General features: G+C 40.9%; 1 protein-coding gene across 3 annotated transcripts in view; it reads right to left on the reverse strand.

Annotated features, from left to right (window-relative positions):
* Positions 1-4,902: 4,902 nt before the first annotated feature.
* The window catches only part of HPGD (15-hydroxyprostaglandin dehydrogenase), a 28,178-nt gene continuing 6,348 nt past the window's right edge, over positions 4,903-26,732 (reverse strand). The window contains exons 4-7 of one of the 3 annotated variants that reach the window (XM_036889184.2): positions 21,474-21,570; positions 10,434-10,510; positions 8,200-8,363; positions 4,903-7,147 (exon numbers count right to left, since the gene is read on the reverse strand). In XM_036889184.2, coding sequence (XP_036745079.1) covers positions 7,009-7,147; positions 8,200-8,363; positions 10,434-10,510; positions 21,474-21,570 — 477 coding nt within the window. In that variant the 3' untranslated portion in view covers positions 4,903-7,008. Of the gene's footprint in view, positions 7,148-8,199; positions 8,364-10,433; positions 10,511-14,534; positions 19,275-21,473; positions 21,571-26,732 lie in introns of those variants that run through there. The other 2 variants (XM_036889186.2, XM_036889185.2) reach the window with 2 other exon arrangements.

Consider the following 26,732-nt stretch of genomic DNA (forward strand, 5'->3'; position numbering starts at 1 on the left):
GACAAAGATCACAAGGCCCCTATTCAAGGGGTGGAGAATTAGACTCCACATCCTGCTGAGAGGGGCTGCAAAAATTGCAGCCATTTAAAAAAATTTTTTATTTTTGTAGTCTAGGACACTTTCTACAGTCATCATTAATTCTAACGATTTAAGTTCCTTGGACTTCTGTACATTGAAAGTCACATTCACTGCAAGTAATGACAGCTTTGAACTTTTCCCTCCCGGTTTTACGCTGCTGTCACTGCCTCTCATTGCCTCGTTGCCCTGGATCCGCCGTCCACTACAGCTGCAGGCACGAGCAGGTGTCTTGGACAACTGGATCTATTCCCAACTGCAAAAAGAAAGATTTTAAAAAATATTTCACCATTAATGTGCTATACTTTTTGAATGGATGCTATTTTTATGAGACTAAAAAATATCACTCTTTTATTGCTATTTGTTATACTTTCTGGTTGTCACTGTTAAGAATACATGTTAAATTTTATCAAATGTTTTTCTGCACATAGTAAGATGATCAGGATTTTTCCTGCCCTTTTGTTAATATGATCATTTCAAGACCATTTCAAGAATTCAATTTGAATGTTAGGCCAAGTTCACCCAACTTGTAGATCTGTTATTTTTTGACGTGGGGGAACTTCTTGCTACCTTATTTAGGTCCATTATGGCACACGTGTGATTGGTTTAAGCTTTTTTTTGTTTACTAATATCCTTGGGCAGGTTTGAAACCAAGGTTACCTGCTGGGGCTTGGCCTTTGTTCTGTGCTCTGGGAGAGCCAGAGAAGAGCAGGAATCACATCTTCCTTAAATATTTGGGAGATTTCATCATTGAAGTCAGGAGGGCAAGGAAGTTTGTTCTCCATTTATCCTCCTCCTGTGTTTTGCTACCAAATCTTCTGTGTCGTTTTCACACACTCTGTTCTGTCAATGCAAGTTTCCAAACACCCAGGCGTTTTTTTAAGTCTTAAATAAGTAAAGGCGTTTTCAGTCTGATTTGTGATCTTTTTAGCTGAGTGATTCTTTAAGCAATTAGTGGACTTCTGATCTATTTGCTGGCCACCAATTGCATTTGCAGGAAAAAAACCCTTAATATGTTTGTCATAATTAGTAGTCATAATTCTCAAGCCTGATACATTTCTTTGCACCTTATCCCGCCATCCTTCTCGTCTTTCAACGTAATGGAGTTACATGAAGACAAGCAGGACGGGCTGGACCTCTGCACTTGGAATTGTGGTCAGAACTATGCTTTAATGATCTTGAATGCAGAAAACATTTCTGAGTCTTACCTTTTCATATTTGGAGATTAAAGCCAGTAGTTGAGTTTTCCAGCCCCAAAGGCTCTGAATTTCTGGTTTCTCCTTCTCCTTCTCCTTTTTTTTCCATTTTAATTGCAAACTAGCCAATGCTAAGCTGACCTTGCCCCTTGGCTCCGTACCTTACTAAGGATCACCAGAAAATGCCAAAGCCCACCGCTCGCCTGCCTTCCGAACTCTCCGCCTGGAAGTCAGTCTCGGTGGGCATGGAAGACAGTGTCCTTATCAAATGTTTTATCTTTGCTTCACGTGGTCCTCCATTTTCTAGCCTCACCACTTCTAGGACCTGTTCTAGGTGTGGCGGCGGCATTTTGGCAGCGTTCCACTTCCGACATTCACTGTGCTGGTCAAGGTGATCAGCGGTGTAGGAGATGAATCCCCAAATCACAGGAGCTTAATAAAACAGAAATTTATTATTTCAGACACAAGAATTCAACACAGTTGTACAGTGGACAACATTCTAGGAGGGTGATTCAAGGATTCAGATTCCTCCCATCTTGCATCTCCACCATCGCTCAGAGCCTCGGTCTGCTCGGACTGGACACAGATGTTCTCACTTCAGGCAGAGACCTCACTATGCCTACTTGTGGGATCAGAGCACTGCTACTGATCGGTGATCCTGTTCTTCCTTTTCCAAATGAGAGATTTTTATTGTACATTTTTCTATCTCTGTCCATCATGATAGAGAGAGGGTGTGTGTGTGTGTGTGTGTGTGTGTGTGTGTGTGTGTGCATGCATGCGTGTGCACATGCACAGGTTAAATTGTCCTTTGAGTTCATGGTCACTAGATCATGAGAAGTGACAGCACTCTGATGGAAACAGGGTGCTGCTGCTGGAGATCTGGGTTTGAGCTGCATGGGGTTTCAGGGTGTTTCGCTTGAGTGGGAATGAGTGTTTCAGTGTGAGAACAGGGGTTTATAGAGAAAGGAGGTGTGGCAAAGACACAAAAAATGTCTTTGTTCATCAAAACTTCATGCTCCCTTCCTGTTGTGTAGAGTTGTTTTGGGGAGGCATGTGTCTGCAGGGTGTACACTTCCCAGAATCCCTTGCATCTAGGTAGGGTCATGGGACTACTCCTCACCAATGGGCGATGAGTAAAAATGATGTATGTTACTTCCAGGCTGAACTGGTCAGGTATCACCTATGCCCTTTCCATTCTTTCCACATCACTGGCTCAGAGTCAACGACCCCAAAGCCCTGGACTGTGGGAGCTACAGGCAGGAGGATCCTGAACTACCTCACGGAAAGGCGCTCACCGAAGATCAGCCTTAGGTGTTTGTGTGAGCAAAGAAAACAATTCTGTTGTGTTAAACCGTGAATTTCAAGGTTTATCTGAATCCTCTACTACTTTTACTCAATGATTACAAAGTACACATAGTTCTAAAAACCGCTTCATGGGTACAGCAGCAAACTATTTGAAAGCCACTGATCGAATCCAGTTCTCTCATGCTTTCATTAAATATATATATATTACACACATAAATGCACACACATATGAATTTATGGGCAAAAAAATAATAATATACTTAAATTTATGCACTTAAATTTTAGATAATGGTGTCTGATTAGCATGGAACTGCTTTAAGACAACCTAAATCCAGGAATTTACCAGATTATCCTCTTACAATTTAGACTCAGCATGTTGAGCTGAAAGATCTGATGGGATTGACTAGGACAGTCACCATGTTTTTGTATCACGTATGCTTTATGGCGTCTATGCAGTGATAGTAAGACAGTGTTTCTTGAGTGCATATCTAAAGTCACAGGATAAGACAAATAAGACATGCGATTTTAAGGATTAGTGATAGGAATTAGTAATGAATCCGTATTTCTGTATACCTGAGTGAGTGCACAGGCGGTTCCATGCAATACGACTGCAGGATCATTGGTGATTGTGGAACTAGGCCCCAGAATATCACACCGTTTTATTCTTATGAGTTAGATATCTTTACTCATGACTTTTAATAATCAGCTTCCGTGGTGTTAAGTAGCGAGCTCAGATCTAACACTGTAGCAGGGAAAACATCACACATGCATCCTGCCTGTCCTCAGATCCATTCCCTTCTGCTACACTGCTCAGTTCCAGGTCCAGAGGAGCTGACTTGGCAAACTGCATTTTCCCACCCCCTCCCCTCCTGGGAGACACCACTAGGTCACTGGAGGGCAGGCAGAGGGGATGCTTCAGGGTCATTTCCTCCCCCATTTCCTTTCTGTCGTCAGGTGGCATTTCTGGCAGTGGTTGCTTTCTCCACAGTCCCGACTCCCGCGAGAGAGCCCTGTGGTCCCAGCTTTGCTCCACAGCCTCCCCGCTGCTGCTGCGGGTCTGGTAATAGCCCCGCGACCCAGAGTTGGGAGGTGGCCGGGCTTTCCTGCTGCTGTTGGTCTGCTCTCATCCTGCGTTTGGCTCTGGAGCCCTTCCAGAACCTTGGCAACTGGTTCCCCACACTCAATCCCTTCACACTTGAACGCTGTTCTCTAACCTGGACCTTCATCCATGTATGCCTGCACTAATGTTGACTAGAACACTGTATATTGAAACAGATGCATAAAATTTACCAATAATTGTTCAGTAATTATTTGTTGAATGAGTGCATATGTGTGGAAGTGTTGCTTGAAAACTGGGAGAAAAAGGATAACTTAAAGATTCAAAGCAAACTTAGAAGTTTCTATTAAAATTTAGCATAACTATATGCTGAAGATGAAATTTTAGTAAGAGGAATTAGAGGTGGTGCTAATAAATTTGAATGGAACCATAAGATTAAAATGGTATGATAGCCATGAATTCAGACACGAAGGAAGCCTAGCGGCCCGACTGCAGGCGGGATTGAAGCAAGTAGCTTTTGAGCCTTTTTGAATGTTACTGTGATTTGCAATAAGAAGTACTTTTATACTGAGAATGAGTGCGATCACATATGCATGAGACGACTGCTGTATTTATTCATTTTCTTCTCTTCTATTATCATATCTTATCCAGTGTGGCTATGCTGTTCGAAAAACATGGATCGAAGCATGTTCTGGGAACCAGTACTGTCTTTGCAAATTTATCCAAGGGATTAAGGCCTAGCCAGTCCTTGTTGACTCCTGCTTTGTCTATCTACTGTCTGTGTTGGCTCGGCATGTATTCACCCACTTTCTGGTAGTGGCACCCTAATTTTCCTCTGGGAAACCAGTCCTCTCCTTGTCTTAGTCCAGAGGGTTCAGGTCAGTCTCCTGCCCACCTCTCCTGTCCCCATCACTCCTTCTACAACCTCCGGGGGAGGCACATCCCCTGGTTCTGCCCAAGCAGAATGGTCATTGCTCTACCCACAGGGAACTGTCTCAGTCAATGGTACATAATTTAAGCAACGCCCCTGGGTTCTGTTGATAAAAACAAGTTCATCTGCCAGACGGGAAGCTGGTGAGGATCAGGGTGTAGATCCTGGAAGCTGTCGGTGGAGAGAACTAGGAGGAGGGAGGCTGCCTCTCCTGGAGGAAAGAGCCGGCAGACTGGTGTCCGCTTCCGTGACGCTGGATCCAGTCGCCTTTCCCAGGCACTGGTAGCCCTGCCTTTTGAAATTCTAATGTAAGAAAGAAGCTATCCTTCAAATGATAGTTCGTATGTGAAATAATGTGAATTTTATTAAAAATTTACATTTACAGACCTTTTCAGGATCCTAAATTTACAAACACAGAGCAAAAATAGACAGAAATCACATAATCACTTGTATTTTAAATGGTACTACAAGTATCTAACAGCATTTTTATATGAGAAAATTAAGTTTGCTGGACATGTCAATGTTGTTAAGTCTTAATCTTTTTTTAACATCCACATATTTTTAGTTTTGCTTCTGGGATCCCTATTTCATGTATTAAGAAAAGTATATTTGAAAAAAACACACTTTATTTAAATTAGGAATGTCCCTGAAAAATACAGTTAAGGAAACTAAGGCTCCCCTGCCCCATTTAATATTAATTTTTCTCAACCACTTTATAGAGATATCATAATACTATAGATTTATTTAAAGCCATTAAAAATTTACAATATAAATTTTAATGTAAAATAAGGTTTTAAAATACCTAATAGAATTTTTTTTCAGTTGCACTCAGTATTTGATTTTAAATGTCTGCATAGTTTATTGATATGAAAAAAACAACAATTCAAAGCACAAGACTGAAGTCTCCCAGCACAAAAAATTGTCCATAAATAAAAAGTTTTAGCTGTTGCTGTGAACATTACAATAGGAAAATCATGTAAGATATGCGATACTCCACCTGTGTCTTATCCATGGATTGGTTACTGCCACTTGTATGGACACGTGTGTGCTTTATTACAACTTATTTCCATCAGAGGTTCACTGATGTTTATTTCTCATTGTTTTTCAAATACATTCGGTGACACTCTAGACAACAGTTATTCATATGCAAATAAGTCCTTCAAGGCAAAGGCAATTGATTTCTGGCAGAATTAAAACAGAGCAGGATGTGGCAACACTCCACTGTCTCTAGAAAATCCTTTTCAATCTCACACCGTAGGATTGAAATTAAACTGGGAACCCTGGACTTAGCAGGCAGAGTGAGTCACTTATACAATATTTCTGAGGAGACAGTTGCTTTGGAAATCTTGTGCTTTCACTATTAGTAGCATTAATTATTGCTTGCAAATAATGTTAGCCGAAGCAGGTGCATATAATGGTCGAACCGTAAAATACCTGACAGGGAAAAGATCACAGTCACTTTTACCTCTGGTTATTATGACTTTGTGCACACAAAAATATTTACAATTGAGGCTGTGAAAACTGGTTTCTCCCCCTCCATAGCTATACAGAGAACACTAAGTAACTTCTGGAGAGTAGAAAAAGGGTTTATCAAAAGGGAGGCATTTTTGAAATTGGTACAAGTAAACAAAGAAGTAATCTGAAAAAAAGTGACATTTGGATTCTGTTTTTTCTTAATGAGTATATGTGACATATAACATTTAGGAATGCTAACTATCCTTTCTGCTATACCATTAAAAGTTCCATTCCTGAGATCTTTGGGGAAAATTAAATTTCTTACAGTAAGCAAAGAGAAAAATGTTTTTCCTAGCGGGGGGGGCAGCATGGAGACCGGCATCTCAGCGAGTTACTTTCTGTCATTTTTCCATAATCAGACTTTTCATTTGGGATATATTCACACTGCAATTTATTCCTTAACTACTGGCCCCCAAATACGCCACATCTTTAAAGAGCTGAAATGTTCAGCTGAAAGATGGCATATAAGCAAAATTCTTGTTACTAAACATTTGCCATTGTAAGTAGCTTCCCTCGTGCAGAGTAAGAACATAGAAACAAAATGAGTTCTTTACATCTGGCTTGGTTTAAATAATTCAAGTATCTCCTTTAACATGATGTTCTGAAAAACACGAATATTTAGGAACCACAAATTTAAATACATTTTCTGAAAAGCAGCATATTCCTTGAGGAGTCTTTGTTTTGATCGTTACCTAGACTCTAAAGATCAAAATTTCGCTTTGGTGTCAGGCCTTCATATTTTTGATAGTTCCTAATTTTTTTTAATCCACATATTTTTTTTAACTAATCACTCAAAAGAAAATACCAAATGCATGAAGGAAAGCTTCAAATGATAGCACTTCATTTAAGAAGCCATGTTCAAGTGAAGATACTGTCTCAGGATAAGTCGTCTGTGCTTGTTCTCGGTTAAGGCCGGTACCGTCAGACGTTCACTGGGTTTGTGCCTGGATTGGGGTCGCGTCATAGTCTTGAAAGTGAATTCCCTTAGACGTTGTGATCTTCATAATAGCGCCATTTAAAGCATCATCCTCAATAAGTGCTATTAATCCATTGGCAATCACCGATGGGCTGGAAACAAAGGGAAACACAGGTGTTTTAAAAACTAGAGAGGAGGCGTAATGATCACTTCACCCCGAGTTCTTCTGAAGAATCTGCTACTTTTCATACATAATGGGGAAATGTACACCATGAAGCTATTTCTACCTCCATTTTTTATGCAATTAGGCATCCACTAAATTACATAATAAATTGAGTGGTGTACCGCCAGGCTCAGCTTTCTATCACTATGACGGGAAGAGTTTGTAAATCTGTATTTATTTTTTTACATTGAGGAAATGATTATTTTCTCATCCTTATTTTTTCAGGTCTTAGATCTCTCTGAATGAAACGTTCATTAAAGTAGAAATGTGAGGAATTATAGCTAATATTTATTGAACATCTATTATTTATCTGTTGGCTGTTATAAGTACCTAACATGTATTATTAACGTATTCGTTAACAATACGTTATTATTATTATGTAAAAATACCTGAAGTTTTAGCATCATCCTTATTTTACAGGTGAGAAAATTGAAGTATGTAAAGGTCGACAGCTCAGTTCGGGCTGAGTGGTGGCCCCGGGACTTACCCCAGATGGTCTGATTCCTTCAGTGCGGGATCTCTGAATCTGCCCTGTGAGACTCCAACTGCTCTAACTCAGACATTGTTTACCAAACGTGTGTGTCCATCAACTGTTCCTTGTGAAAACAGTTCAAGTTAGGAGGCTGTGTGACATTTCCCAAAGGGAATATGTGAATATCGCCTGGGGAATTTAGTAGATAAGGTATCACTGCTTCTTCCAAAGGTAACTAAACATTACCTTTAAAAAAATGCATATGATATGGCTGAAGGTAATGATGCATTGTTTATATTTTAAAGAAGAACTCATAATGTATATAAACATTCTACTCAGACACGCAGAGAACATTTTCCTTTCAGAGAGCTTGCCAAACCAAAACTTGGAAGCTTGCATTAGTTTCCCAAAAGTACACATTTTTTTCCCTTTCTGCTGCTTTTGTCTAGATAGTACTAGATAGAAGTTTGTTCCATCAGATACAGAAAGGTAGGTATAATTTTACTTACTCCAAAATTCCGTAGAATTTCATCATATCCTTGATAGGACCTGTATATTCTATATATTGTCCCATGTTTTCTTCTTTTTCAATGGATTTAAGGATGGGCGTGTTAACAAAGCCAGGGCAAATGGCATTCAGCCTCACACCACTGTTCATAAGATTAGCAGCCATCTGCCGATTAGAAATAAAAGGTTGCAGGTTTCAGTAGTTTTATAAATGCATTAACATAGGACAAGTTGATAATTAAAGCTGTTTGAAAGACTCCAATGTGAAAAACATTAGGTAGATATTCTCCTAGCTCTATAACAATGAAACGTTAAGCTTGCCTGGTAACAAGTACAAGAATATATATCTAAAGCACTGAATTAATTCCTGAAAGCCTCAGCCAATCAACTTTTTAAAAAAATCACTCTTACTGGGCAACTCCTGAAAATGCTTGATTATCTAAGTTGCTCTTACCTCCTGAACTCTGCAGGGACCCGGAGGTAAGAAGCGGAGGCTTAGAATTAATATCCCAGGTTTTCTTTCAAGATTAGGGCTGTCTAATAGAATATGTATTTAAAAAGCATTGTTAGTGGAAAGTTTTAGGACTTTAATTGATTCGTGAGATACTCTTAATAATCACCATCTGGAAGACAGTTTAAATATTTTCAGACTAACACATTCTTTGCCTTCATTTTTGATGTATTGGTTTTCTTTGTAAAACAAACTGTAGTCAATTACTTGTGAAATCCATTTGCTTAGTTGCTCAAATATATTCAAAACCCTAAAAATCAACAGCGTGGAGTTTTCAGAGGCACTGTGGACAAGCACAGAGCAATGAGAAATTTGAGTTGTCTGGTGTAGATGTTGTGAAATGCTTCTTTTTGTTTCAGCACTTACACTGTAAACAAATGTCCTTTCGCCATATAGTTGGTCTACGTTTTTCTCATTTTTGTTTTGTCATTTTCTCATTAGATAGAAATATACATTATGCTACTCTAGGTTATGCACCGATTGATCAAAACGTGACCAGAGGCTCACAGGAACTTAACCCTGCATTTCCTTTAGGAGCAGTAATCCAGTATTTTCTAATTCAGTGTTTGCAAGTGATTTTATAGAACACATCTACCATAATAATAATAACTGGCTGTATAAGTTTCCAGTCTTCTAACTGTAAATACATCATTGCTGGTCTTTAAGATTTACTCTGCTTTGTAATAACTTTAGGCTGTCATTAAAAGCTGAATTGGAGAGAAGTCTTTGCAGATACAAATTTCTAATGAATTTAAATAAAGAGTGTGAAAGCTGCTTATCTTCCTTTCTGATTGAACAGTAACATTCATACATCCGTGTTCTCTATCCCTAGTATTTCTTCTGTTATTAATCATTTCTTCTTCATCTGCCTGCTCTCTTGGTCTCACCTGGTCTGGCCACGGCAGAAATCACCTTGCCCAACTGTTCTTTCCTCTTGCACACTTATCCTAATAGTTCTCTGATGAGCAGCCAGAATGGTCTTCATAAAACGGGTGGGATCTTGTCACTCCTGTGCATAAAGACCCATCGATGGCTGCACTTAAAATGAAGTCCAAGCTCATTACCACAGCGCAGAAGCCGATTTTGGCCTGGCTTCTGTTTCTGTCTCCAGTTAACGCCCCTTACTTTCCCTTGCACCTTGGGCTCCATACAAGCTGCCTTTTTGTTTTTTTCGATTACTATGAAAAGGCAAGCATTCTTAGTTCATGCTGTCAATGCATGTGGTCGACCAGGTCTAAAATATTTTTCTAAGCTCTGCACACCTTCCACCCGAGGATGACACACTGTCCTTCCCTACTCCATCAAGTCAACACCAGCCCCACCCCTGCTGCCATGCCCCAGGCTCTTACCCTTTTTTGTCCTACCTCCTGTGATGCAATGTCTGGGGCATACCGCATACTTTATTCAAGGAGGCCTGAAGTTAACCATTTTAAAATTTGGAGCTGATTTTAAAAAGACAGACTATCTCCCCATTATTTATCCTTAGGATTATTTCTCAATAACACATCTGTGTTTAGAATCTACTTCATTTTACAATGATCTATTCTATTTGGTCCTTGACGTGATTGAAGATGATGTTTTATAATATAGATTGAAGTATAATTTATTTCTCTATCTTTAACCCAGATGTATTGAATTCTGAATTTATTTCCCTTTACTTTATAGAGCACATGTTTCCTATATGTAGAGAGAGAAAAAGAGACATTGTGGCTGTTACATCCTCACCGCTGCTGAGCGCGTGAATCCAATTATACCGTGCTTTGAAGCACAATAAACTGGCTGTTGTGCAACAGGCATGAGCCCTGAAACAAACAAATAAAAAGTTTAAACAATTTTATTAAGAAATAAGCAGACAAACCCTATAATTGCTATGCAGATGAATAATTTCTGCCTGTTGCATTTTAAGGTCATTCTAGAAAATACACTAAGATGATCACCAGATAACTTTGTAAAAATCACTAGTCTCAGCACAGTTTATTCCTCCCATGATCTCTACTATACTATCCAGAATTTAGGGGAGCTAAGTAACAGCCGAGGGATGCTGTCCACAAATGATATGTAAATTTTTCTGTCCAGAGGTCACTCTTATTTAAAACACAAAGAGAATCATCATTAAATCCAGTAAATTACCATCTAATTTTCAGTTTGTAAGTCTGAATTGTAAAGAGGGTATATTTTGCATTTTGTAAGATTTCCAAATGGGTGAAGGAGTTTAAGTTGCTTAAGTGAGATTTAGAGATTATTACTTGTCTTCTCTGTAGATAAGTGTGCGTATTATTTGCCTTCTCTACAGATGGGTGCTTTTTTCCTTGGTAACAGTTGTACTGAATGATGCCTCCTCAGGTTTAAGAAAATTAAAAGTAACTTCTTTTGGTTTTGATCTTAGTAGAGGCCTAGATCTCTTGCCCTGTGACTTAGGAAATGAAAACCAGAGATAAAAAATGTAGGGTCCTATTTTATTAACTTTCATAACTACATACTCAACAATGGACTTCTAGCAATTTTAGGATTGGTTTAATTTTCCACATTTACATGGTAGTAAGTGTTCAAAAATATGATTAAATTCACAGCCTGGAGAAAAAGTAGTATTGGAGCAGATATATGATCTTTTCCTCCCTACTTTCTGGCCCAACCTCCACAAAGAAAACAAAACAAAACAAAACAAAAACCATTCCCTTTTCCTGTAGTGACTATTACCATCAACCTTTTTTTCACAATTGTCGATCGATTGTCTCTATCTAATCAACAGTGAAACTTCTTAAATCGAGCTGGTTTTATATTTTGGCTTTTAACTAACTTCTTGAATTAACTAGTGTGGACATTTTTTAAATTTGTGATTTCTCTGAGTCAAGAACAAGCAATCGTTGATTAGTATAATGCCATTAATATCCAATGTCATGCTAATAATACTGAAGTATTCTGCAGAGGCATGCCCATCTCCACCCAGCCAACTCGTCCACCACCACCCATCAGTTAAGTGCGCTGTGCCAAAGTCCACCAATAAATGCAGACCGTAACCACTCCCTGGGTGCCTTCCAGGTCTCATTTATAAAGTTTGTTTGCTCAAGAGCAGTTTAAATCCCCAAGGAGGGTAGAGCACACTTGGTGTGTCCACCCAATGAGCTCAAAGTACTGTAACCTGGTTCTCCTCTTGTTTTTTTAGGTTAAGTAAAAATGTGTAAGTTAATGAGGTTCGTCAGTGTCAGTCAAAAAGAATTTATGACGCCTCCATGGGTACACAGGTGTATTAGGAGTTCTCAGTAAAGGAAATAAAAAAAGTGGAGCCAGATGCTGATGCTGCTTGTTTTACTCTTAGTTCCCGGTTTACCTTCTCCTGAAATGTTTATGAGACAAAGGTCACAGACGGCACAAATGCAAAGTGAACCTTCATCAGAGAGAAACTGGTGGACACGGCCACAAAAAAAATGCAAGAACGCTGTGTTTGCAGTGCATTTTTGTTCCTAATGTGGAGGTCTTGAACGTCTGAACCCAAGCTGGTTTAAAGTGTCACAGAAGAGAAATAAATCAAATACTGTTAGGTTTCTTCTATTTCAAAAGCCAGTACAAAGCATAAACTTTCCTTTAGAGGTTGGAATTGTCAGTACTACCAGAAGGCAGCGTTATCAGTTTTTAAATCTGGATTTTTAAAAGTATATTCTACATTTTGTAAGGCTTCCAAATGGCTGAATTGGAAAGAATTTGTTTGCATAGTTCAAGGGGCACTTGGACGCGGGAGCCCTACTGTAGCATTCTAGTGGCATTTGGCGACAAACCTGCAAAACTTTTGCCCTTGCTTTGCATTTGATTCCTGATATTAGATCAAAGCTGGGCTCAATCAATTTCAGACATTCAGAAATCAAGCATCCTTGGGTCTCTGCTTCTGTTTTTTGTACGGCTCTACGGTGGTGTGATTGACATGCAATAAACTGCATATATTTAAAGTGTACAGTTTTGATAAGTTTTGACATATGTATACACCCACGAAACCACGACCACAATCAAGATAATGAACATATCCATCACCCTAAAGCTTTCCTCCTGCCCCTTTACCACCCCTGCCTTCTGCTTCTCCCCTCCCCCTGGGCCACCTCTGACCTGCTTCGTGCCACTAGAGACAAGTTTGCCTTTTTGATTTATGGAAATGTAACCACACAGGGTAAACTCTGACTTCTTCCACTCAGCATAGCCTCTGGGAGATTCATCCATGTCACAGTAGGTATCAATAGCCCATTTCTTTTTCTTTTTTATGAATTGGATTCCGCTGTAAGGATACACCTATCAGTCGCATAGGCGTTCGCCCATTGATAGACATGTGGGCTGTCCCCAGTTTGGAGATATTACAAATAAAGAGAATTCTGTTTTCCAGTTATTTCATTTAGGCAAGTTATTGTGGAACTTGTACCACCTCTACCTTGGTTTGCTGTTTTGAGAAGGGAGGCTAAATGGAGGCAGAAAGGCCTTTGCTTCTCTTTTTGTTAATGACATAAATCGGGTTGGAAATATTTCAGAAATTCAACATTTTCTATTGGGTCTCAAGACTCACTTTTCCTTTACTAGCGTAATAATATTGCAGCTGTGGTGCGGCTTCCGTACTGGTCAGCTATACTCCTACTCCCGCCTTAAACCCCAACACCAACATAACATTGTTTCTATATATTTCAAATAAAAATGTGTTCTGAGGCCAGTAATCAGGGTCAGCACACAGAACTGGGCAGGGCGTGTATGGTATGACTCCGGGGAAACCACTCACACGATGCTTGGTGTAAATTGTGCCCTTAGAAGTTCCTGCAGTTTACAGCCTGCACAACTGTACATGGCAACCTTCTCTGAAAGAGGATGGCCAAGCAAACGAGACCGAGAAGGCTGAAGCAGTGAAGTAGGAAGAAAACAAGGGAAGTATGCGTCACAGAAAGTACGGATGGAAGTATTTTAAGAAGCCTCAGGGGCCACTGTTATCAAGTGAGGATCAGATGCGAATCCCTCTCTAGAGGTAGGAACGTGCACCACATCACTTGCCCAAAAGTAGTGCCTCTCCTGGTCTCCCATCTTTCTCCAGCTACCACTCCATTTCTCTTCACAACAAAAAAGTACTCAAAAGACTTAATAGGTCCATAGTCTCTGTTCTCCTCCCTCCCATTTGCTCCAGGCCTCACTCTGAGGGGGCCTTCATCTGACGGCGCCGGAACATCTCACAGTGGTTTTCAATGACGCGCATCTTGCTAGGGCTAAATTTCTTCTTTCCATCTTGCTTGTTTCCATCCAGAAGCAACTGACACAGTCAATTATGCCTCCCTCAAAACACTTCCCTTTTGCACTGGTGTCCCTCTGCCTCACGCCCACTGGCAGCTTCTTGTCCCTGTGCCTTGCTGACCCCTCCTCCTTGTCCGGACCATAAATATGCCGGAGAACCGCAGGGCAGCCCCTGGCTCTCTCGGCTTCTCTGTGCCTCCCCCTGCCCGAGGAGGCCTTGTCCACGCCTGTGGATGAAATTTATTCTCTCAACGCCTTTCTCTCCCTCTCCCTCCCTCTCTCTTCCTCTCTGTCTCTCATACACATGCGAGATTATCAAATTTAAATTCCAGATATCCAGCCAAGATCACTTACTCTGTCTCGAGCCCCATAGAGGGAGCTTTGGGTTACTTATTGCCACATTTCCCATTCTTTTTCTTTCCTTAAAATAGAGCGTGTGTTAATTCAAAAGGTTTTATAGAAGTGAATTCTTTCTAAAATTTGTGCTTGGTACCAATTAAGTGCCAAACATAATAAAAGCATGTTTCAAGTAGAGTCAGTGGAGGACTGCCATTTTTAGCAGAGGGTTATTTCTTAACAATATTTAACCACTTAAAACTGACCTTTCAACTGAATTTGTCAAGAAGGACACAGTGGTTTGGGGTTTGGGTGCCAGATCGGCTGAGCTCAAATGCTGCTGCATCCGGCAGAACGAGCCACGCTGCCTTAGGAGGGGTGGCCACTGTGACCGCAGTGTCTTTCTTCTTGAGCTGGAGTGACCAGCGGCAGCTACAGGACGTCCTGAATGAGCTCATTTACATAAAATACCTGAAACAGTGCCTGGACCATTCTAAGCATGACTATTTGCTATTGTTTCATTAAGAACCTTTCAAGAACAAAGTATAAGGAAGGGGTATTGACTATATAGTCTACTGAACTGTGTGGAGGGACTCCTGGGGCAGGGGTCGGGTAGGACTTCTTCAGCTGAACAGCCAGTTACCCCTTCCAGCTTCAGGGGGTTCTGCCAGTGTGATGGCCACAGGGCCAGTTGCTGGAATTACTTTGGGTAGTTGGAATCTTTCAAAGTAATTCCCATAGGCACAGGGGCATTATTTTGTTTTAAAGGATTTAAGATCAGCAACAAAATAAAAGCTTGTGACAATGAGAACAGCCTATAAAGAAATGTCCTTTGTTCAGCGTTGTAAGAAATCTCTTATCTGTGCTTAAAAAAGGATTCCTGATATTAAAAGAGTTAAGAATGGATTTTGCAATACTTATTCTGGGGCCAGCACTATGCAAGGTGACTTACAGAATTACAAAATGGTTCTCTTCCAAATAGAACATGTCTATTTAGTAGCAGGTTTGTATCTGTCATAACTGTAGATTTAGAAAAAAATACCAGTAGAGGGAGAAACTTGACCCACAAAACAGAGAAGTATTTTCTACAACCACTCAGGAGAGTAACACCAAATGGCCATTGACCAATAAGATAATTATAAAAAAAATTAATATCTTAAAATTACACATGCAATTACAGATTAAACAAGGAAGTCGTGTAAAACAATACATTTCCATTTCCACATTAGTTCTTCTGTCCTTAATATTCTTTCTACCCATATTTACAACAAACACCTTTCATTTCTACATCACATAGAAGGTAAAAAGCTCAAAAATATTCTGGGCAAAAAACTGACGTCTCTTCAGACAGGGCAATTGTACTGAATCACCAAACATATTTTCCTTTAAATGGATAGAAATCATATACAACACACTAGACAGAAATGTTCAAGAAATTCAACTGAGGAAAATCAATTGAGAACCTACATAATAAACTTGATAATCAGCAGCTGCGCCAAAAAGCAGGCAGTGAAGCCCTCTTATTTTCTTCACAATCGAAAAAACTTTTTTCGTTTTTTGTGTCCCCATCTTCCTGTTTTTAACCATGCTTTCTCTAAAATGAAGGAAAAGGGAGAACTAACAAGCATCTACTTATCCCTGTTCACGCAGAAAGCCACCCACAGTCACGACTGTGACTCTCCTCATAACAGGACATCTTATCTGATGCTTCCCCCCCCTCGGCCTCATGTTTGCCATTAACGGATCAGGTTTTGAAGTGTGACGTGACATGAAAAGTGAGATAAGCTTTCATAAAACCTCTACATCACCTATAATAAAAGTCTTTCTGGAAAGGTAACTTCCTTGAGAATTAACTCTTGTTAATTCTCAGAAAGTTGCTTCTTATGTTCCACCAAAATCCTCCTTACAAGTCCAGTCTTTGCTCATGCTATGATCAGAGGAAGCATGAGCTTTGCAGAGTGTCTCCACATCACACTCAGAGAGCATCCCAAGACTGCTAGAGGCTGGCTGCTCGAAGCGGGGTCCAAGAATGAGCATCAGATTTTTAGGACCCCACCCCACACCTGCCAAGTCAGGACGTGCATCTGAACAAAGCCCCTGGGGAATGTCTATGCACGTTAAATCCCAGAAGACTGTTCACATCCTAGTAATCTTTCAGGATTCCCTAAATCTTTTGTCTTTCTCAAAAGACTGATTTATACATATGTAAGCTTGATCTACTATTTCCTTGTAGTCTGTGTCTTCTTAGTAAGTTTAAGCCATAAAACAGCAAAATGGACACCATGACTTATTTTGCCAGTACTAAACAAGACAGGGGGTTCACAGATACTTAACCGCTGGCATCTGACCAATTAAGATCCAGATAATGCAGGCTCAGCCATTCCAGGATGCACACTAAAATATAGCAAAATAAAATCGATTTACTATACTACAAATTCTCCCTACATTTTCCAAGTTATGCCACCTATTTGAGACCAATTGTTCAGCTATAAGTTGGAGATAATTGAACTGACCTCCACTGTAGGGACTTTTAAGAGTTAAGTGTGACATCACATAGGCAATCATTTATCACAATGCCTAGAACTTGGCAGTTGCAAAATATGTTCGGCCCCCTTCCAAAAAATAACCGTTGCAGACGGTGGTACTACGTGATTTCTCCATTCGGCCTGGAGTTGACGGAAGGTGACCAGTGTTTTAACTCACCTGAAATTTCTGGTCTGTTGTGACATTCCAGTCTAACTACTGCTCTTCAGGCCATGGGGATCCCAATGCCTTGCAACCCCATTGTATGTTTCTGCTTAGACTGTATCATGCTAATTATTTAGTTCTGTCACAACAGTAAGAGATACTGTCATACAGTTCTTGGGGTAGCAACTTGGTCTAGTTACCTATATGTCTCCATTTCCTCTATGCAAATGCTCAACAAGGGTTTGACTAACTTGCATTCGTTACTTACTGTGGCCACTTTAGCACTGTCACCTTAACACAAACTGCAAGCTAATTATATTCATTTAGGTAAAATTTATAGCTCAAGTGCGTATTGTGTTGAAGATATGCTAAGACAAATTCTTTGATTTACAAGTATATTCTTGAGACTCTCCTGTTTTTAACTCAGAGTAAGACTTTCATGGCCCTGCTCACAAAAGCCACGGAGTGACGTGGCTTAGAGATGCACAGGACGCCCCCAGTGCATACCCAGGCCTCTGTGGCTTAGCGCACGGGCACGTGGGAGCGGGATTGCTGGGCAGATTCCCACTCCTGTGCCAAACTGCTTTGTCCTTCCCACTGTTTGAAGCCACTATGTATACAAGAAGCGAACCTGACTGTCACGGGAGCAAGTGTGTAATTATCTACATTAAAGCAGACTTCACTCTTCCCTGGCGTTCCCTCCAACTTTTACTGTTTTTAGTAGGTAAGGACGGATGTGGCCACATGAGTGCAGGTCTCACGGGATGATGGTTGACAAAAGCTCCTGCAGAAGAGTGGTGGGCGGCGATCGGAACAACTTGTGCAGCCCCCGCCCGGAGCACAGCCGCCACTCCGCAGGCCGAGGCGTCACTCGGCCCTGCGACGGCTCCTCTGCGTGGGACACTCACTGACTGTCTTGGATACTCGGTCTGCGTCAGCGGCCATTACTCATTAACTTCCCTGCCCAGACCAGCGTGCCGGCTCCGGGCCCCGCCGGCAGCGAAGGCCTCCCGAGTCCCAGCGAGGCCGGGCCGGACGGTGCCGCAGCCAGTCCTTCAGCAGGGCTGGCAGCAGGGGCAAGCGGGCTCTCAGGAGTCCGAGAGGAACGAGTTTGGAAAACCCGGAGGGAGCAGGTGCTCGAAACCCTTTCCCTACAGCTTTGTCAGTTGTGCTTAACACACGGGGGGGAGAAGTGCTGTGAGCCTGGTAAACCCTCCAAGCCCTCCTGGGCCTCCGGCCTCGGCCAGTCCGCTGTGGCGTCCAGGGTGTGACACTGCTGGCAGCATTTCTGAGGGAGGTGTGAGGCCTGGGACGTCCTCCCTCATCTTCTTCTCCTGCTATAAAATCCTGGATTTTTATCTAAGTCATCTCTTTATGGGAAGAATCCCAGCTCTTGGTGAGAGTGGATAAAATATATGACAATAGGTTCTGAGATGGGGGCACCTTAGGGACAATGCTCTGGGTGGGGGGCGAGCTCGCAGGGGCTGTCCAGGCAGGGGAGCAGGAAACTGTAAGTGCACCAGATGTGGTCGGGCACTAGGGAGGAAGGGCACCTCCGTTTGTAAGGATGAAGGTTCCAAATCTCATAGAAACGGCAAAGATTCACTAACTGAGGTAAACAGAGACACCCCGCCGGCGGGGAAGAACGGTCTGGCGTGCTGCGATATTCATTCAATTGTAAGGGGCCCAGGAAAATAATTCACAACCATCTTATCTTTATCACCTTTCACTGCTTTATCTGCCTAACTAGACAAAGATCCACACAGGGTTCCATGCATTGGCTCTAAGATAAATAAAAAGAGAATTAACACCCAGGCTTGGGGACTGGGTTAAATCAAGCCCTTGGCCCAGAAGGCAAAGTAGATGCCCAGCTGTAACCCTTAAGGCGGCTCTTCTCAATGGCGTGTTTTGACTTGAGACCTTGGGGAGCTCCCCAGATGTTTTCAGGGCTTTAATAAGTGTGCCAAGGGGGCCAAAAGCTCAAGATGTCCCCAAAGGTTTAGTGACATAGTCCGGAGGCTCGAGCGGTTCCCAGGGGGCTTGGAGGTGCTACGAATCCTGCCGGCTGACTCAGGTCATAGGAATTCAGTCCCTTTTACTTCATAGTTAGGCGAAAATAGACATGGATGGAGAAATGATTGACAGACAAACTCAAAATAGCAGAGATAATCTGGTGGTAAAGGCAAACGGGGCCTTGTATCAGGCTGTTTGCATGTAAATCCCAGTTTTACTGCTTCCTCGCCATGTAAACTTGTGCAAGTCACTTAAATTCTCCTACCTGGGCTTCCTCATCTGCAAAATGGAGATAAAAGAAGCTACTTAACAGAGACGTTTAAATGAGATAATATGTACACAGTGTTTAAAATACCACGTGAGCAGCGAGTCCTCAGTGAGTGCTACTTGTTAGTATATATTTAAATGTTGTTATTAGAGAAAAGGCAATACTACACTGCAGTTCTCTACTCATGCTCCTTGGGGCGAGTTAGCCTCCTCTTAGGGTGCAGAATCTCTCCCAGAGCGTCCTGAATTGATCCAGCCCCGAGGCCTTCCAGCCCTCCTGAGGATGACACAGGTGCCCCGGTGGGACAGGGCGCGGGGCTCCCTGCACTGTGCTCGTGTTCCTCCAGGCTTTGCGAGCTCTGCTAGTGGCGAGGGAATCCATGGAATTGTCTCTTGATTGCCATCCCAGGATTTCTAAGTGTTTTTTTCTTGTGATTTTATTTTATAATAGCGTGAATTCAGTCTGTAGGGTCCTAGTCTCCCAGAATCTATAATCTGGTCCTCTCTGGGTCCAAATATCCCTTAAGTATTATCTGCATTATTACCTTTTATTGTATCCTTAGAATTGAAATGATTTATAAGCTGATGCCACACTAGGAAAAAATCACCAGATTACCCTGCACATTTTATAGGATTAGGTCTGTAGTGACTTTAGGGATGTCATTGTGTCTTAAGCAACCCAGATCATGGGTCTATTGTAATTTCCTCTGAAATTACCACACTAACAGACACCAGCCAGAGAGCTGAAGAACGTCTCACTGTCTTTGGACACGAATGATTTAGACTTGCTGTCAGTATTGATCAGACTTCTAAAACTCCACAATTTCACTGGAACGATTCGCGAACCATTGATGATATTTTTCTAGAATGTTACAAGCCGATCATCAGTCTAGGTTGAGCCAAAAGTTCCTGCCAAAAGGAACATTTTTAGCTACTAAGCAGTAACATGCTATCAGCTGATACCAAATCCTACTGCTCTGAATAAAATGTAGTTGGATTGCTTATTGTGGCCAAGGTATTAGCTGCCCACTGAAATCCATTCTTCCCTTTGGTACATGGCTAGACTACATGCCCGGGCTCCCTGGTAGTTAGGGTTGCCAGGAGATGAAATTCTGTACTGGAGCCCGAGCAGAGATGAGGCGTGCCGTTGTGGGGCTTAGAAAGGCACTTGTGCCTCTCAATGTTCTCTTTCTCCTTCTGTTGGCGAGGAAGTTGTCCACCAGGGCCAGTGTAACCTTGGAAGCCCGTGTGGAAGTGCTCCTGAGAGCTGGTTTTCCTGGGACTGCATACAGGAGAGGTCCTTCACGGCAGAATATCGCCCCGGGCTCATATAGGAGTGAGGAACAAGTGTATACTCTATTTAAGCCACTGCACATTGGGATCTATTTTTCACGGCAGTTTAGCATTGAAGGCTGGCACAGAGCAAGTGTGAGAAGGGGACTCTGAGCTCCCCTTTTCTTCCAGAAAGCAGAAGATTAAACTCCCATGTAAAAGACGCCCTCCTTATCCCAGGAGGAAAGAAACATTCTTATCACCCGAGACAGGAGTCAAGCGGAGAGAAATGTGTACACAGCTCGTTAGAGTAACTTCCTTTACCTGGGCACACATTTCAGTTACTTTCCCACCATTGCTTCTCTTTGTTCAACCTAGTTTTTAAACACCTGGGCCTCAACCATTGTGGGGAGGGGGGCTTCCTTTGCTTGCAGGAGGCTGTCACCGACATGTACAACTCTGGATGCGGTGCTCCAGCCCTGAGAAGGCAGAGTTTGGCCCCCATCACCCAGCCACAGTATATCCCAACTACTATTTTTGCCATATTTAAAATTGTACACTCACTGAAGTCGCACAGTAGTGACACCTTAGCTTCATTTTAGTACTTTTTATGTTGTCAAAGGTGCTTTCTGCTCAGGAGTCACACAACAGCCTTTGAAAACCAGTAACTCTGGGAACACATTATAGACACATTTTTAACAAATAGTACTGCAGTAAGGTAGCTTGAAAAATCACACTTCAGAATAAGAGAAATAAACATATGGTTCAACCTTCCGATATTAGGCAACAGAAAATCCCAGAGCCAGAGGACAAATAAAATAAAACAAAACACACACTTTCCATTTCAAACCTGAGTTGACACTAAATATACTCTGAAGATTTACTTTTGTGATCCAAATTACCAATAGAAATTGCTGTTAACATAGTAATTGTCCTTACCTGCTAAGGACGACATATTGATGATGATGCCGCCTTCCCCTCCGTTCTGTTTGCTCATATAATCCAAACCAAGATAGGTTCCGCTGATAACAGAAGCCTAAGCCAGGGACAGAAACGGGGAAAGCAACACAGTCATTATGCTTTCTCATGTAGTCAGACACTGAAGTATTTGTTGCTGTTCCATACACCTCGGGAGATTTCTGCAAACACATCAGAGAAAGGCGTTGAAGTGGATGTTCGTTTTCAAAGCTAGTCATTGACTGGATTCTCTTGTTTGCCTGAGCTTGGGGAGCTTATCACATCTCTGCAAAACTTCACTTCTCTTAGTTGCCCAACCTGAGATGTTAGGATAAAGGTTGTATTCCAGTATTGTTTGGTTACTTTCACTTCATTCCCAGCATCTTCAAGAATTCTGTATGTTCTTTTTCTTTTCTAAATAGTGGATGCAAAAGGTATTCACCCCTCTGAGCATGTGGTTCTCATGTCCAGATATTCGACATTCACCTGTTCTGTTTAATTCTCTTGGATTTTGGAATGTATAATAAGGGATACCCTTGATTTCCTGCACAGTCTTCATTTCCTTGTTTTGCTTTTTTTTCCTAATAAAAAAAAAATTCAAATTTGCATTTGTGTCTACCTTCCCCATGGAAACCAGAGGAAGATGATCTCCCCATCTTTAGTGCAGACAGTGATTCACCTGGCAGCCCTGGAAACCCCACGCTCCTTGCCAGTGCCTGGTTTGGGGGCGGACACGTGCCCCATGTTGTCAGTGAGACCTGAGGAGCGGTCGGCAGCAGGTGGGGTCCAGGCTGGGGAGGGGTGGCGGGAGGGATCATTTTCTTTGCTCTTAATAAAACTAGAGAGAAATGATTACATTACCCACCCTTCCATTTTTCCCCACTGCTTTGTATGGGTGCGATGGCTGGATGAACAGTTACACTGCCAGCATCCTTAAGATAAACCACCAGGAAGGATGGCAGCTGGGAGACAGGAGAAGAAATGGTCCTGAGGGTACCACTGGGCTGCATCATAAAGCAATCCTGAACTCTGCGTTGTGCGAGATCACGTCACTGTTTAACCCAGCTCGCGCGGGGGACTCTCTGTCGCCAGGACACGCACGCTCTTCAGTGTCGTCCGTCCCTCTGTCTTGCTCATTGTCTTGCGGCTCCTCTTTCCGTGGTTTCCTCTGCTTCGTGACGTCGTCTTGAAGGTGGGTAGGCATCTTTTCTATTTTGCTCTAACATTTAAGAATTCAGCACTACCAAAACCAACTTGGGATACGCTACTTATATCTGAAACCTTATTTTCCCTTTTCGATTTAAGAATTCCTTTCTCTTCCAACACAGACTTTGAAAAGGTGAAATCTTTCTTTTGATGTCTTAATTCCTACTCTTTTCACTCTTCACAATACTGTAAAGAAGAGGCTATAAAATATAATCAGCCTAGAACTAAGGGTGTGTGTGTGTGTGTGTGTGTGTGTGTGTGTGTGTGTGTGTGTGTGTGTGTGTGTTTAACCTTTTTTCAATTTTAAAAAGTCCTTTTGGTGTTTTCTTAACTGGCATTCAGAGTTGCCTCTTTCCCTAATGGTAGTTCTAGGATAAAAAAGTAAATTGAGGATTCTATTCACTTATGCCAGGTGTCAACTTGGTAAAAGGACTCTTAAAAGAGAATGAGCAAAATCTCCAGCTGACTCTCTTTAAAAGGGAAAAAACAGAACATTAATGGTTTATATAAGAAGAAAAAAAATGTAGATGGCTGGAATTAGTGCACTCAGAGTCTGTTAATTTCTGTCCAAGTCTCTAGCAAGTCTGAACAGAACTTCTGTTTATGCATATTGACGCTATGCTTTTATTCTCAGGTATTTACAGCTTTGCTGACACCCTGGCTTTTGTGTTTTCAACATCTACAAGTCGCGGCCAGACAGAAAATTTGGAAATGTTAGAGCTTTATTTTTAAGTTCTTTAAAAAGCAAGATTTATGTCCAGGTCTTTGTGAAGAGGGACAAAGGATCATTTTCCCATCCATTACTGGTTAAGAACTGAGTAACTTTTCAGATAGAAGCATTCTTGAGATAAATCTACAAGACAAGGTCAAATGCTTAGCTGTGCATATGTGATATTTTCACTTCTCTTCCTTTGTTATAACAAGCTCTTCCTTATCCCAGGGAATATAGTCAGAGAATTTTTAGAAAACCATAGAAAAAGTGTGTCCTGTTAATATTCTAAATATACATTTTTGTCCTTCAGCAATGTTTATATATACCTTATAGATTTGGTCATTATAATATCAAGCATCTAGAGAAAAAGGAAATGAAAATTACAGACATGTAACTACAAACACAAAATAGCTGGAATCTATAGTATTATTTCAGTCCACTTTGTAAAGGTAGTTAAAATTTTGTATTTGACTCTCAAAAACAAAAAACCTGTATCTAATTTCACATAGTGAAAGTAAATAAAAGTTCAATTATTGACAAAGTTATCTAATTAACACATGCTTACTCAATATTTTTGGTTATGAAGGGACAATGTTTAAATGAAATACAAAAATTGTAATTATGTTGTATACCGAATCTTAAATTACTTTTTTCACTAATTAAAGCATGCTGTAACTTAACTCTCATAAATTTCCCTATAGTGGGAATAATTCTCCAGTAATGAAGATAAAAGGATAAATAGTTTATCTGCTTAACTCTTCTTATTACACCAGGTCCTCCTGTAACACACACATGTATGTATGTTCCTATGACTTATATCATGCATGTGTGTATGTGTATTTGCTGCTAAAATTTCCTAATGTGTCATTTCCCTTATCTCATCTCCCTCTGCTCTGGGCTTCCTTTTCGTTTATTTAGGGTTTTTGTGTTACACTGTAATTTAAAAAATACATATATGTCATCTAAATCATGAACCTCACCTGTCAGGTTTCTTTTCTTTCTCCAGCCCAATATTCAAGGAACGCTAATAGAGATGAGCATGTTTTTCTCAAATTCTTTTTCATCATTTTTTTTTCTGTGTTCAATCTTTTTTCCATTTTTGCTTGTTAGGCTGTAAATAGTATTGTTTTCCTCCTTGCAGAAGCTACTTATAATTTAGCAAACTTTGCCTAACTACAATAGTTCAACTGGATCATTAGATATTATAGAGTAGCAATAACAGAAAGTAGTTGCTAATTTAACTTATAATCAACATCCTTGGGGCCCAAGAAATGGGAGTACATTTGACAATGATGTTTCTATCTATTGTTTCAGCTCTTTATTAAATAGAGACAGAGAAGCGAAGAGGAACCCACCTCATATACAAATGAGGCCGTGAGAATGAAGAAAATGTAGGTTTTTATACTCAAGGAGAAGTGCAATTTCTTGAGTGAATACTATGCAGTAGCTCTGTGATGGATCCCTTATACCAATTATGGTTTATTTAAGCTTAACCACCTTTACGGGTAAGGACACTGACTTCATCCTTTCACAAACTGGGAAATTCATGATCAGAGAATGAAACAAAAGTTCATGAATTCTAGACTCAGGACTAAAATCTACTTTTGACTAGTTCTAAATGCATACCCTTTCCAGTGCAAATCTTTAGTCCATTCTTGTACTTTGGAGGAAAAAAACCTCAGCAATAGCCCCCTATTTTGTTTAATTTTTATCTGAATATACTAAAGGATTCAATACATGTTAGTTATGTATCCAAATTAAATTGTAAGTCCCACCTGAGTGGGAATGAATTACTTAAGCTCATCAAAGCTTCAGAAAGTAACAAATACATTACAGAATAGTCTTACCAATAAGTCTACCTCAGCCCAATTGCCAGAGTAACCTTTGATAATTGTGTGAAGACTCATTTTTTTTCCTGAACATTCCTAGTGAGCTCTGAGCAGCTCAGCTATACATGAGGCTGCTGAGGTGGCTTGAGACAGAGGAGGAAGCACAGAACAGCCTAAAAGAAAAACAAAACTGGGAAGAGATTTAATGTGCCTCTTGTGTGGAGAGAGTGGTGAGCTCTACAGAGTGAAGAATAAGAGGTGAGTCTGGTAAGGAGTAAAAGTGGTACTGGTGAGCAACACCGATGGATTAGGAAATCATCCAAACATTGTATTCAGACACGGACATGAATATCCATGCATGCTGAATATCATAGAAGGACAATTTATTTATCCAATAAATAGTGAACACTTAATCTGTACCCCAAACAGTAGTTTTCTGCCGTGAAAGGGCTTATGGTATGCTAGCATAAATAATACCTGTATAAAAATACTGCTCATAAAGTTTAAAAATTGGCAACCCCTACCAGAATGATATAAATATATTGTGTAAGGTTTCAGAAGAAGGAGAGATAACCTGTGAGGTCCTCTAAGTAAGCAGCTATTCTCTGTCATGGACATGAACATGAAAAAAACATGCGAAATAAAACACGTGGAATTGTATAAGAAGGTAAATTACATCCAGATCAGAGTTTTAAAAAAATGTATTATATACACCACACACAAATATTTGCATTACACTAAGAGATAATGAAGTCGGAAGGCCAATGATCGGTCAGACTCTAATCTACTCTTGCAGTGGGTGTTGTAAGGTAGGAGAGGAAATAGCATTCTTTTAAGTCATATTTGGGTAACAAAGGTTATACTTTGTTTTCTCCTTGTAAAATTAAATTAATGCCATCAATCTCTGGAATTAAACTAAGGAGCGGCCTATGTCAGCAGAGTCTGAAGAAAAATAAAGGGCAGCTGGACCTCAGTGCGGAAGGCTCCAGGAGGGTGAGCTGGGACCAGAGGGGTCGGCAACGTTTCCTGGTCTTCCAGAACTGTCTGTTTGCAGACGAGGCAGGCGCTTTCCAGCCTGGAGCAGGTGTTTATTCACCTAGGCTACCTTAAAGCAAACACACCCTCTCAGCTGGATAGCGAGAGAGAATCTGACTATTCATCTTTGTGGTGGTCCCTTCTCATGTTTCTCTGTGCTAACTGTAATCACTGCATCCTGTTTCGGAATAGCTGATTTCTCCAAGAAGAGACATTATGGAGTCTATTATGAATGCACTGAATATAGGAACTTTATATCTTAATGCCCTTTATCTGTAAAATATCTGTAGATATGACTGATGAAACTATTAAAGGTATCAGTACAGTGCTAAAGGAAGGAAGTTGCTGGGTGGTTTGTGCCTTTTCACTAGCATGTTGATTAAAAATAAAAAACTTGTCACTTTATGTGGTTTTCCAAGAGGGACATACTCTTAAAAATTCCTGCAGTTCCTAATTGGT

The sequence above is a fragment of the Manis pentadactyla genome, chromosome 1 (assembly GCF_030020395.1).
Source record: "Manis pentadactyla isolate mManPen7 chromosome 1, mManPen7.hap1, whole genome shotgun sequence".
NCBI lineage: Eukaryota > Metazoa > Chordata > Mammalia > Pholidota > Manidae > Manis > Manis pentadactyla.